Raw genomic sequence first — 12,933 nt, 5'->3', positions numbered from 1 at the left:
AGGCAAACGACTCTGTCACTGTTGAGTTTCTCCCATAAGCCGTCGGTTGCAAGCACTAGAAATGCATCATTAGGCGATAACCGGTGCCTCGTTATAACAGGTTCGGCAGTGAGATAAGGCGGCGTGACATAGTTATGTGGTGTCGCTTGCCTGCCATACCATTTGTGTAGTGACTTCTCCTGCTGTTGAAGCGTCCATTTGTAACGGAAGTCGCCGAACGACCGAAGCGGTTGCAGCTGTCCAAACAAACGATTCCTCTGCCACACGGTATGTTCTTCGCCGGGATGTTCTGATAACAACCGGTTCACCTCGTCGGGATTATTAGCATCTTGGTCAAGTGTCAACTCGATTGCCTTGTAGCTTTTCCCGTCGGGTTGTCGAACGGCCAGTACAGCTCGACAGTCTCCAGTGTTTGCAATGATTAATTCATCGCCTTGGATGGTAGCAACGACTGCACAAGATCCTGCTGCAGCCGTTTCAGCCACCTCGCTATCGAGACCTTTTTCAGCTAACTTGAGGCATTTCAGTCCAATGTCGTTATCAAGCGACACAAACACCCGTTTCAGTAATTCACTAAAGTCGTTGTCGATAGATCTTTCCTTCTTCAGTTCAAGATCGACTCGCGGTCCTAATCTCTTCGAGAGTTGCTCTGACACTTGCCAACCAGAGTGTCCATCATACACACCAAACAACAACACACTGTCATCGTGAATCACGTGACTGCTGTGTCTGTCTTCAGTGGGCACGTTGGATGGCAGACTGTTAGACGTGTAGTGGGACACACGAGACGGCACTACGACTGACTGTCTTCTTTCGTTCTTCCTCAGTCGTTCTGCTATCTCTTCAGCAGACAAACCACCGGCTTTGTCTTCTTGTTGGCTATGCAACCTTTGTCTGCTCATTCTGTAATCTAATCCATTCAAAATCCGACTTTTAGTTAGTAGTTGGAAATTCTTGCTAATCTTACTGGAAAAAATCTTGTACGCAGCTCCGGCCACGGCGAGGCATATAACCGGCCACTTGATTTTCCTCCATCTGCCGGCCATGTGGCACGTGGGTTTTGTAAGCTAACGCGCGCTACGTGGTCTCAATAAACTAACGCGCGCTAGGCTTTCGTAAAGTGACGTCATCTTACATAGGTGTTCGAAGGAGAGAATTTCTGAAGCAGTCTTGTGGTCTTACGGGTATTCGTTAGATATCTTTCATCATGTTTAGGTCTTCGCCAAAACTTGAAGGTAAGGATCTCATTGGATTGTGTTTAGGTTGGTTTTGAGCGTTTTGTTTGTCACGCGTGTTTCTAGATACGATGTTCACATTGAAGGTACTGCTACTCTGTCTAGATGAAAGACTTTCTGGGTGTAGGGAAGTGGCTTTTGCTTGTTGTCGTAGTTTTCCATGAAGCAAATGGAGAGGATGGCCAAGAAATGCGAGAAGGAAGAAAACGCTCATAAAGCCAAGCTGAAGAAGGTACAGTACGTGTAAATCATCTATAGGGGGGTTAGGTTTTAGATTTGTTTGCTTAGTGACAGAAGGTCGGACAGACAGACTGACAGACAGACGGACGGACGGACAGACAGATTGTTTTATTCTCTTCCAAACTGTAACAATTGCAAAATGAAAGCATCCTAAATACTAACAACAAACTACTGAAATGTCTGAAGTCATAGCTATTATCCTAATGAACATAGTGCTGAATATCTACTGTACATCAAAGAAGAAATCATCTATGTACTTGTCTTCTTTAATATAAATAACTCTAGCATTACACCTCTGTTACTGTATAATTATAGAAATCTGCCTACGCCATCTCGTCCTAAAGTCGGCTTCAGTGCTTCTCCCCTCCAAATCTTTTGATTTCTTTGAGATCGTGTTCAGGAAGTTATCAGTCTCCTGACCCCAGAACCCAAAGTGTTCAAAGACCAGAGGGACTAAGTTACAGACAGACACACAGACAGACAGATTGTTCTATTTCCATAAATCCTACACAACTTGAACTTATACCAAAACCAGTCCAACTTTGCAAATATGTTTTAAAAACTAATGGACTTGCATTTGTGAGAGAGAGAGAGACAGACAGACAGACAGACAGATACTTTACTTTCCAGGGGTTTCCCTATAGCGTGGCGCCAAGGCGCTGCACCGCGCTGTAGTGATGGCACTATGGTGATGACTGTATCTCAAATGATGGTTGATAAAGAATGCCAAAAGTTACTTGACGGCACAGCACGTAATTTTATCTGCCCAAAACCTAATTACTTGAGGGCAGAGCAGCATCCAATTATCTACAGGGTTACAAGTCTGTCGGGTTGACCTGACATTAGTCTCAGCTCACCACACCCACAGCTTTGTAATTGGCTTGTCCTCAACCGACTTTGTACACATAATCCTGTAGATAACTAGGGGCTCGTTTCCACTAGTGCCTAAACCGGTTTAACAAGTGGTTTAAGCTAAACTGGTTTAACAATTGACCTGTTTCCACCTGCACTAAACCAGTTATAGGTTAAACCTAAACCTATTTCTTAAACCTACTTCGAAGTAGGTTTAGCAAAGTGGTTTAGGTTTAACTGTCACGTGACAGTAGCGTGCTTGTTTAGATGGCTTCTGACAATGTCGTTTTGATGATATTGACTATTTTGCTGGGATAGGATTGCCTTAAAAGATGTAAGGGTAGTTAACAAGGGGAGAGAAATCAGTAGCTACGGAGAGAGACAAGACGGTGTCTTTGGTCATCGTCATGCAAATTCCTACTAGCAGATGCTGAATCAGTGAAAACCAACAGTTGCTCTGACTGGGCGACAAAGCAGCCCAATATTTCAAAATAAGGCGTTCCTAGACGGTTTGTTTTGCACATCCCGGATATGCAAGTTCCTAGTGGAAACAGCGCTTTCTTGAACTGGTTTAGTTCTTAAACTCATTTGAGCTAAACTAGTTTAAGGTGCAGCTAGTGGAAACACAGCCTAGGTCCTTGTCTGCCGTCAAATAGATTTGGGCAGATAATTACGTGTTGTGTAGTCAAGTAACTCTTGCTTTCATTGTCAAGCCTCATTTGAGGTAACTGTTTACTGTGTGAGGTCTTTATCATTCTTGTTTAGTGTACCCTAAAAGATCGATTTACAGAGTATAACCACTCAACTGGAATAGCAATATAAAATTTCACAGTATTTACTCACAGGACTAAAAAACGTATGCATAGTAAGCTGTACAAGATCTCTTATCACCTTTGACTACTACATCCCATGATAAGTTAGCACTTCTGACTAAACATCCTTACATGATAAGTGTCTACTCTGACAGCATTCCAATCAGTTCAGGTCTTCAAGCAGGTGTGACATGTCTTCCATATCCTACAGTGGCTTTAAGGTGGATACTGTTAGCAAGATCTGTACCCACCAGACGCTCCTATGAATTTGGTGTGTTGTGATAAAAGACAGTAATGCATATCACCTTGACCTAGTGACTATCCATGTGGCATGTGTTCCTACCATGCTATCATGACACTTATGTCAGTAGTGACACCAATAAGTCTGACAGTCATTAATTAATTAAAAGTTACTTCTTCTGTTTAAGATAAGATCTCGGTGGCTAATTAATATTAATAAAATGCCACGCTGTTATTAATTCCTGGGGAAACCCCTGCTTTCACATAAACTAGAACATATGCTAGGAATTTGTAAAAGCAAACCAGTCCACAACAAAGTCTTAAACATTAAGTAATGGACTTGGCCTTGAATGTCAAAGTCAAATAATCTATCTGAATCTAACACCATGATTAGGTGACAGTTTTACAACAAAATATAGACAGACAGACAGACAGACACAGAGACAGACAGACACAGAGACAGACAATGAAGCGGTCACAACTGTTGGCATTCCAGGAATAAGAAGTCTATGTACATCACTGTATTTGCAGGCTATCGAGAAAAAGAACGTAGATGTTGCCAAAGTTTATGCAGAAAATGCAATCAGAAAGAAAAATGAAGGATTAAATTACCTTCGAATGGCTGCGAGAGTAGATGCCGTTCACTCCAGAATCAACTCTGCAATGATGATGAAGCAGGCATGTATTTCACTGATGTCTTAGATCCACTGTGGCATGAGTGAAGCTAACCTTCTTTACAGGTCGGCAAACAGATGGGAAGTGTCATACATGGGTTAGATAGAGTTATGCAGTCGATGGATTTAGAAAAGGTTGATTCTCGTATGACACAACTTGCTGTCAGACTTGTTGCAACTCTAGTTTGCTCTTTACTAGATTTCTGCCGTAATGGAGAAATTTGAGTCTCAGTTTGAAGATCTTGATGTTCACGAAAAGGTAAGCTGAAAGCTTGTGGGTCCAATGCTGATTCGAACGCTCAAAGGGTGTCAGTACTAGCACCTTGCAATATGGCCCACCATGTAGTACATCTTACGTTAGTTTCCTTTCTGTGATGTTGTGACTGTGTTAGGGGTACAATCACTTATTAGTCAGGTTTACAATTTACAAAAATGATAAGTACAAAAACTTTTGTAATTATAATGCTGTATGAGTGGATTGAGAGAATTTCATGGTGAAAGAAATGTTTTCTGTGTTATGTTGAGTGTTGTGTGTGTGTGTGTGTGTGTGTGTGTGTGTGTGTGTGTGTGTGTGCATGTGTGTGCATGTGTGTGTCTTCTGTAGCTCAGTTGGTTAGAGAGTTGCATTTGAAGAATGGGAACATCCGGGATGTTGAGGTCGTAGGTTTGCGGACGAGTACTGTACAGATGTAATTTCCTTGAGCAAGAAATTCACACACAATTGCCTCTCTCGACTCAGGAGTATAAATATGATTACCTCCAGTCCCACGGCTGCACCAAAGTCAGTGCCCTTCGATGCTCTGGCCACGTATCAAGGGGTGGGTCAGTGCGGCCTAAAACTCCGAGTAGCACCAGGGTCCCCACCTCGAAATAGGCAGGGGTGCTATCTTCGGAAGGGCACATCCATTTTTTTGTTTTGTGTGTGTCAACTCATAGCATTATATGATACTAAAATCAAATTTATTATTTCATACATAAAATTCTTGATAATTATAGGTGTTGGAGGGTGCTATGGGAGCCGCAACAACCTTATCAACTCCACAAGATCAGGTTGACCAACTCATTCACCAAGTTGCCGAAGAAAACGGTCTAGAGATCATCAGCCAACTGGATACGACAGAAACACCAACTGCTCTACCAACTGGTACTCAGTCTCTTTCAATAGAACAGGAAGACCAACTGACTCGAAGGTAGGAAGACTTTCAGATAAGAACACGAAACATAGTTCATTCGTTTGTATTGTCGTTATCGCCATAGGCTCGCACGACTTCGTGATGCAGCTACATCCTAGATGGAAACAGATGGACTTTAAAGTGTACAGATACAGTATTTCAATAATAGTGTAGTTGTAGCACACATTGAGACATTATGTCCATTCACTATTGACTAATAAATGAACTCAATACAAGTCAAGAGAGGTAGTGCACATTCAGACGCATACAATCGGTTACTGCTAAATACTAAAATCGAAAACAAGATTCCAAGGTTGATCAAACTATTCTTTTGGATACTCTCAGGACTTACATTGCATCCTCCATCCTTGTTCTATCATCACACATTCTTCAGAGGCTCTGACATGTACATATGTACATGTATGGTAATCTATTATAGGATCAACAAACGTTTAGTGGTTGCATCCGTGTACCCATCCTGTGTTCCTAATCTGTGCCTATTTTTACTGACTTACATCATCTCTCGTTTTCCCTTTGCCCACGCTTTAGGAGTAACCCCCACACGCTTTAGGAGCAAAGCCTCACACGCTTTAGGAGCAAAGCCTCACACCCCTTGTTGCATCCGACTTTCGATACGCCAACTTGGGCAGTCAAGAATGAGCGGAGACGACCGGCTCTTGGCGGCCGTGGAAACCAACGACAAGGAAAAGTTGACGAGTATGCTTCGAAAACGGCAGCCTCACCAAGCAGAGGTCCGCGAAGCTCTCGAACACGCAGTCACACAAGCAACGCCAGAGCTAGCTCGTCTACTCGCCACACACAAGTCGGTGTACAGATCGGGAGATGTTTTAGCTGGGCTACTACAACTAGGAATAAAACACGGTAGCCGGTGGTCGAGACGCCAGGAGGCGGTCGTCGAGGTTCTCAAGATTCTGATCGAGACCGGAGCCGATTTGGAGTACTGCGACGGTCACGGACGGACTTCGTTACACATTGCTGCTCAGCACGCGTTCCCTCACGCTGTCGACTTGTTGGTAAAGCACGGGGCGAACCCAGATGCGAGAGATTGTAAACAGCAGACGCCGTTGATGGTTGCTGTTCAGAGTCAGGGAAGGGTGCCGGCGTTTGTTGCGTGCGACGAGCGGGAGACGGATCGATTTAATCGGTTGAGCACGGTTGTGCTGTTGCAGCCCGTGTCTGCGGTGGACGGGCGTGATCGCTCGGGAAAGACGGCTGAAGAGATGGCGAACGAGAATGGATTTAGAGAGGCGGCACACATACTGAAGAAAGATGTGTCTGCAGGTACAGGCAACTGCAATTTGTTTATATATGCAAGTGTAGCACTAGAGAAATTTGGCTAAAAGAATATGGGAATGCAATTTGACCTCTCGTCTGTTTTGGCTGTATAAACTTAATTAATTATTAGTACTGTATACAGTGGACACGAATTGCGACAAATTATGAATTAATAAATTAGAATAAATAAAAGAAATAGGCATGTAGGAATGGGCAGTGGGGGCATGTGTCTCCTCGACTTTTCTAGCTGTCAAGTGACTAGTACCTGTACTGTCAAGTACAAGGATGACAGACGTAGAAACTGATAACATTGACATGACAAACTAAGACTATGGTGTTAATGTTGGTTTCCTGTTTTTGCTATGTAGCATGCAAATGTGTGCCCCCTCAGCCAAATCTAGGTTTCTATGTCACTGGAAATATCCCACCAGCCTGGATCACAACTTATATACCATGGTCACGTGACGTGCGACTATGTGTGACAGAGTGGAATATACTGTAAAAATTTTGGTCAGATATGCTCTAGAAAGAGGTTGACCCGACATTTTAAATTTGGCCATTCATTCTTATTTCATAATCCTTTCTTGTAATTATCAACATCAACATTTAGTTCAATTTCTTTATTTGTTGCTTCATATTCGTTACCGTATTTATTGGCTATCGGGATATAAACATGAAATTTGGCTTGTTTGATGTTGTTCTGTTGCATTGTTATTGATCATGATGACATGGTGGTTACAATTAATGGCAATCATGATGATGGTAGAGGCGCTGCTGATTGATGCTAATTTCTACTTTGTGTGGCTACACAAGGTTTCAGGACCAGGGTATTACTATACTACACTGATTGCTACAATTAGACTTTGCTTGCTGCTTCCATCAGTTGTCTAGACTTTTTTGAGTTGCTCATGGATTCCCTACCATCCATGCAATAAACATGACTTCACCAATCATGTAGGTATCTGATCAAAGCAAAATTGTAGTCGGTCATGAACACTAGTTAGTCAGTCAATGACCAATGGCCTTGTATTCCACACTAAATGACATATATGATTAGCATGTTATACGACCTTTACCAGCACTTGGAGTGGAATTATAGTCCCCGGCTTTGCCTCAGGCAATAACCCCATCCCTCAAGCTGGTAAAAGCATATAGCACGCTAATCATACCATAGCCTCTACTTATTGGAATAGACGACAAAATTTTGAACTAAGTCACTGATCCTGCATCCCACTATGTTCATGCCTGTGCTATGAGGCATAGCACTCTAAATTTGCGACGGATTATCATAGTCAACATGTTTTTGTCTTCGTTTGCAGGAGACTCGAAGAATCATAGAGAAGTGCTAGAGACAACAATCACACTTTTGAAAAAGAAACTGAAAGGCAAAGAAAAGACAGTAAGAAACTAATTTCTATTCTTGCCCTCCAATGCAAGCTACAATAATTGCCTGAGTGTACTGAAATATATTTCTGTGTGGAGATTGGTGGACTACAGGAGAGAATAGTCTGGCTCGAGCGAAGTCTGGCAGTTGTGGAGCAAGACACTGATGAGCGTTTATTCACCAAGATGAGGAGAGCAATGTCGGAATCTGGAACAGCCATGATGGGTCGTTTACGAAGGTGCAAAGAGGTACTACAAAAGAGACCGATTAGTAACCCAAAACAGACATCAACTGAAGAGGCTGCCGATCAGGTAGAGAGAGTCATATTAGTCGTGTTAAAATCCTTGTTGAACTTGCTCGTATTTGTCTAAAGGAAAAGGGTGAATTTGTGGTGGTCGACGAGACCATCGAACCGGGAATCATTATGGAAACACGATCTAAGGATATCGACGTGTTTCACATTATTGCTCGAGACATCCCGTTGCATTCACTTCGGTTTGTCGGTCGGCGATTGGGCATCGCCGATACAGAGTTGGATAACATAGAGTATCGCTATCGCAGCTATGGCCTACCAGAGGTGTGTTACAATGTGCTCCTTGCATGGAAAAATAAAGCTGTGTGGCACAAGAGACCTATCGACGACTTACTCCTTGCTCTAGCACAAGAGGGTCTCTCTGACTTGGCTGAAAAGGTAGCCAGTATGTCATTGAAGGATCAGAAAAATTTCTGCTGAAGTTTGGTTGAACACGACTGTTCAGTTACATGTACATACAAACGATTCTATGTTTGCATAGCGTTGGTTGAGCCTTGCAACCACTTTTGCAGTTAATTACTGCGATGACAGCAATGATTGCTGCACTATACTTTGCGTTTGAAAGAAACCGCCAGTTTTAAACCGTGATTATTTTTGTCACAAATACATTCGATCTGAACTAACCTGACATAAAAGTAGCACTGTGATTGGCTGAATTTGCAAATGAAAGAGCAATCGATAAGCGATGACACAAGTTGACTCTACAGACTTTATGTGATCAACTCACAGAACGAACGTGTGTGAATTTATTGTTAGAAAGTACCAGTTTGAACTCCCTCAAACGAGGGCATTAAACTGAACCCAGACATACAACCGAATTCTTCCACACACCTATTGTTTCATATTCTTGGTCTCCTTTAGCTCCATCGTTCATACGAGTGATCCCAACAATGTCGGCTTTGGTTTTCTCTCAGGCTCTGAAGTTGCTAGACTTCATGCAGTGCCATCATCAGTGACACTCAAGGCTAAAGATACGCACATGCAATGAAAATCATTGTTGGTGGGTGGTTTAATTAATGAGCCCTATTTGCTGCCACAAACGTCTCATCACTACACACATGATACTGTAAGAGAACACTCTGATTTGGTCGCTATCTTCTGCTTTGGTCGCTATCTTCTGCTTTATTCTGCACTTTGCACTACTCTGCTCACAATCTACTCACAAAAATTGCACACAATACTAATTCCAATCAAGCACTATCTACTATAATACTGCTCAACAGGTAGAAAAGTAGTTGGCAGTATCGAAAACTGCCCGAATTTTTACTGCATGTAATACGAGTTCCTATATGTAGGCTATTGGTAGTTGTTATTCGGTAGTCTATGTTACTCATACACCTCTAGTTAATTAATTAGCTTTGTGATCAATAAATAAATACAATATTAACCGTAGCAGGTAGCGTTTTCTTCTCAGAAGAAATGCGGTTTTGTTAATTGAAGAATTTTTCATTTATTCATTCACTCATTTATTCATTAGCTATAGGCCTACCTGACTCTAACCTAAAAGGCAATCAAGAGCAAAAATTTCTAGAAGCGTCTATTTCCCACTCATATAGTTCGAGAACTTGAAACTTCAACAGTGCAATCCGTTCGCATGGCAGAGCGAACCTTCTTACACATCTGTAGTACTGTACACGTGACTAACCGAAACGCGCGCTAGTAAGTAGTCTGTGCACCAACATGTCACGGCAGAAAGCACGTTCTGGAGCGTCTAAACCGTCTCGCAATCCCTTAGCTGGAATGTTAGGCTTTGGAATGCCAGACGATGACGACAACGACGAAGACTTAGAATCCGAACTGGCGGCCCTCACGGGGGCACCGCTCAAATCAAAGAAGAAAAACACAGATGAAGGACCTACAGTCACAATGGGACAAATTGAAGCAATGGCAGCAGAAGGCCTTAGAGACATCGATGGCGACGAACTGTCAGATGAAGATCTAGATGATGATGACCTACTGTCAGAGCTTGCTGACATAACCGGAAACGAGTCACCCTCAACTATTGTCAGAAAACCTCCTTCTGTGTCCAAACAAGCCACCGCAGCAACAAAGATGATTGAAGAACGAAAGACAATGTACGAGCGAGCAGTGGAGCAGGCGAAAGCGAATGGCGAAAGCTCAAAGGAGCGACGATATAAGAGGATGCTCAAGACTGTACAAGATATGTTGAGTGCGGCAAAGAAAGGACAGAGTGTCAATCTAGAGGAGCTACCTCCACCAGTTGCAGTTTCGTCATCTGATGCTAAACCATCTGTGGACAGTGTCTCTAGTCGAGATTCGGGAACAGATATTCAAATGGAAACAGATAGTGTGCCTGTTGTTGCTCCATTTCAGACATCAGTTATGCCTGATAAACAACTGGTAAGGAAACCACTTGCCACATCTGGTTTTGACCAGAAAGTATCACTGGAAGACCGACGGGCACAGAAACTAAAGAACGACACTGGTCAGGGAGCATTCAGTGCACAAGAAAATAGTCTATTGAATATGGTCAACAAACGGCAGCTTGAATACAAGCAGGCTGCTTTAGCAGCTAAATCAAATGGTGATATGAAAACTGCATTGAGTTACATGAAAATAGGGAAATTGCTCAATTCGATGGCTGAAGCTGTGCGAAACAAAACGGCTGATTTTGGTGTTGACAAGATCCCACCGCCACCTCCCAGCTCTGTATCCAAGCCAGAGAAACCAGTTCAACCTCCGGCAGCGGCACAGAATGCTTCACAACAGGAAGAGGAGGAGGAAGAAGATGTAGTTGATGAGAGCATCCCCGTACCCAAGACTGTACTTGAAGCATTAGAGCAACGTTTGGCAAAGTACAATGATGCTGTTGCTGCTGCCAAAGAGGCAGGACAAGGCAGCAAAGCGAGACGAATGGGACGGATAACCAAGCAATACCAGGAGGCAATCAAAGCGTGCAAAGGCAACAAACCATATGATTACGAAGAGCTGCCTGTCCCACCAGGATATCCAGCAATTCCACAAGATGGAGGAAAGCCAGTTGCCAATGTGAGGATGTCTCGACCTACAGAAGGAAATGTCAGCATGCAGTCTTTAACTCGATCAGCAGCACCGGCAATGGTAGAACATCAGCCTCAACCTCAAAGACCAACAGCTGTTAAGGTCTTTCCTGCCCCTCCTAGTGCTAACGACGAACAGCTGCAAGTGCTTTTGACAAGACAGACTGAACTGAAGAAAGCTGCTCTTAAAGCTAGAGACAGTGATCGTGACAAAGCTCTCTATTATCTACGATCTGCTAAAAGCATGGACCAAATGATTGAAGCAGCACATCGTGGAATGAAAGTGGACATGAGTCAAGTACCAACCCTGGATGAAACACCTGCAGCTGTTGATTCGATCAGTCCTTCAAGAAGTCGGTCACCTAATGATGAAGACGTATTTGAGCGGTTGGAGAAAAATCTTTCCTCACAACTAGAAAAGGCCAGACAATTGAGCGAGCATTGTAACCAGCTGGGGCACATTCAGGAGGCAGCTCAGTTTAGGAAATTATTTCAAACTTGTCAACATGACTTGGATGCTGTAACTAATGCAAAACTCCATTGGTTGCCTGTACCAAAATTTCATTACGAAGATCGTTCATTCCCTCTCATTCAATGCTGTCCTGAGCTCAGTGATGGTGATGCTGAAGTTGTGATCGTACGAGGCATCAACCTACCTGAACCAGAGGATTATACAGCTAAAGACTTGGACACATACGTTATTGTAGAGTTTCCTTATCCCACTGAATCGCCTCCTAAAGCAACTGGCAGCACAGTGAAGGGCACAAACAATCCCGACTACAACCAAGCATTCAAATTCAAAATTGATCGAAAGCAACGTTCATTGGCTCGGACTTTCAAGAGACGTCTTGTGAAGGTAGAGATTTGGTACAGTAGAGGGTTTCTGCATCGATCCAAGCAATTGGGAGAAGTTTCGATGAAACTCGAAGATCTTGAGTCCCAGTGTGAAGTCCACGAGTGTGTCAGCGTCATGAATAATCGTAAATCTACTCGAGGCAAGTTGGAGATAAAAGTAAGACTGAGAGAGCCATTACTACGACAAGAAATCAAACTTGTCAAAGAGAGGTGGGTGGTTGTCGACCACGCTCGACAGGCATCAGAGCTGATCAGCCTCGATTCACTGCTAGTTCCAGCTGCTGCACCACGGGAGAGAAGTCCTTCACCAAGACGCTCATCAGGCTCTCAACAGAAACCACCAGTCCAACAGCCATCACTCGGGCCTCCAGTGGATAGTCTAATAAGCTACCAGGTACTCAAAGCTGAAGAGAAATCAGCACAAGATGCTATCAACAATCTGAAATCTCAAGGTCGAACTCCGCCCAGTTCACTCGTAGAGCGTGCAGCACAGTGTAAACAGAAATATGTGATTATTCAACGGAAGCTGTCACAAGGAGGAAAGGCCTATTTGACGGTCTATATCAGGCAGCTGGAAGCAAAGGTAGCCGACGAAGGCAATTTGATTACAAGCTTAATGAAATCTGGAAACAGGGACGAGGCAAGGAGCGCTCTCAGTCGACAAAGACGGATGGAGTCGGAAATCAATAATTTCAAGTCAAAGTTTAATTTGTAGTGACTGTTGAGGGCTTGATTACGCTACTCGTTGGTGTTTTGCTCACAGTTAGGACTCTCTGTCCATACATATATATATTTACAATAACAGTATGAGTATGTACAACTTATGTCCAGTATGTGCAT

The 12,933-nt window shown here is 43.2% G+C and overlaps 4 protein-coding genes across 4 annotated transcripts in view; 3 read left to right on the top strand and 1 right to left on the bottom strand.

Moving 5' to 3' along the window:
• The window catches only part of LOC134178747 (pyruvate dehydrogenase [acetyl-transferring]-phosphatase 2, mitochondrial-like), a 1,346-nt gene extending 288 nt beyond the window's left edge, over positions 1 to 1,058 (bottom strand). The window contains exons 1-2 of the mRNA XM_062645636.1: positions 968 to 1,058; positions 1 to 910 (exon numbers count right to left, since the gene is read on the bottom strand). The exon at positions 1 to 910 is cut by the window's left edge and continues 288 nt beyond it. Of these exons, the coding sequence (XP_062501620.1) occupies positions 1 to 910; positions 968 to 1,046 (989 nt within the window). The 5' untranslated portion in view covers positions 1,047 to 1,058. The remainder of the gene's footprint in view (positions 911 to 967) is intronic.
• Positions 1,059 to 1,106: 48 nt separating this feature from the next.
• On the top strand, positions 1,107 to 5,469 carry LOC134178321 (charged multivesicular body protein 1a-like). The gene is made up of 8 exons (XM_062645184.1): positions 1,107 to 1,235; positions 1,302 to 1,321; positions 1,390 to 1,467; positions 3,911 to 4,057; positions 4,120 to 4,188; positions 4,253 to 4,312; positions 5,050 to 5,243; positions 5,311 to 5,469. Exons 1-8 carry the CDS (start codon positions 1,208 to 1,210, stop codon positions 5,342 to 5,344), a joined length of 630 nt encoding a protein of 209 aa, XP_062501168.1. The 5' UTR covers positions 1,107 to 1,207; the 3' UTR covers positions 5,345 to 5,469.
• A 385-nt stretch (positions 5,470 to 5,854) lies between these two features.
• Positions 5,855 to 8,845, top strand: LOC134178868 (ankycorbin-like). The gene is made up of 4 exons (XM_062645776.1): positions 5,855 to 6,527; positions 7,841 to 7,920; positions 8,004 to 8,216; positions 8,279 to 8,845. Exons 1-4 carry the CDS (start codon positions 5,882 to 5,884, stop codon positions 8,636 to 8,638), a joined length of 1,299 nt encoding a protein of 432 aa, XP_062501760.1. The 5' UTR covers positions 5,855 to 5,881; the 3' UTR covers positions 8,639 to 8,845.
• Positions 8,846 to 9,898: 1,053 nt separating this feature from the next.
• LOC134177965 (coiled-coil and C2 domain-containing protein 1-like) lies at positions 9,899 to 12,911 on the top strand. Its single transcript, XM_062644744.1, has one exon. It carries the CDS (start codon positions 9,899 to 9,901, stop codon positions 12,806 to 12,808), a length of 2,910 nt encoding a protein of 969 aa, XP_062500728.1. The 3' UTR covers positions 12,809 to 12,911.
• Positions 12,912 to 12,933: the final 22 nt, after the last annotated feature.

The sequence above is a fragment of the Corticium candelabrum genome, chromosome 4 (genome assembly GCF_963422355.1).
Source record: "Corticium candelabrum chromosome 4, ooCorCand1.1, whole genome shotgun sequence".
NCBI lineage: Eukaryota > Metazoa > Porifera > Homoscleromorpha > Homosclerophorida > Plakinidae > Corticium > Corticium candelabrum.
Note: the sequence above shows the minus strand (reverse complement) of the source record. Positions and strands in the feature narration are given on the sequence as shown.

What these genes read in the sequence shown, in the direction of transcription:
- LOC134178321 (XM_062645184.1), top strand. Translation starts at nt 1,208, where the DNA reads ATGTTTAGGTCTTCGCCAAAACTTGAAG. An exon ending in ATAAAGCCAAGCTGAAGAAG is followed by an intron (nt 1,468 to 3,910) that starts GTACAGTACGTG and finishes CTGTATTTGCAG; the next exon opens with GCTATCGAGAAAAAGAACGT. An exon ending in CTGCAATGATGATGAAGCAG is followed by an intron (nt 4,058 to 4,119) that starts GCATGTATTTCA and finishes CCTTCTTTACAG; the next exon opens with GTCGGCAAACAGATGGGAAG.
- LOC134178868 (XM_062645776.1), top strand. Translation starts at nt 5,882, where the DNA reads ATGAGCGGAGACGACCGGCTCTTGGCGGCCGTGGAAACCAACGACAAG. An exon ending in GAAGAAAGATGTGTCTGCAG is followed by an intron (nt 6,528 to 7,840) that starts GTACAGGCAACT and finishes CTTCGTTTGCAG; the next exon opens with GAGACTCGAAGAATCATAGA. An exon ending in CTGAAGAGGCTGCCGATCAG is followed by an intron (nt 8,217 to 8,278) that starts GTAGAGAGAGTC and finishes ATTTGTCTAAAG; the next exon opens with GAAAAGGGTGAATTTGTGGT.
- LOC134177965 (XM_062644744.1), top strand. Translation starts at nt 9,899, where the DNA reads ATGTCACGGCAGAAAGCACGTTCTGGAGCGTCTAAACCGTCTCGCAAT.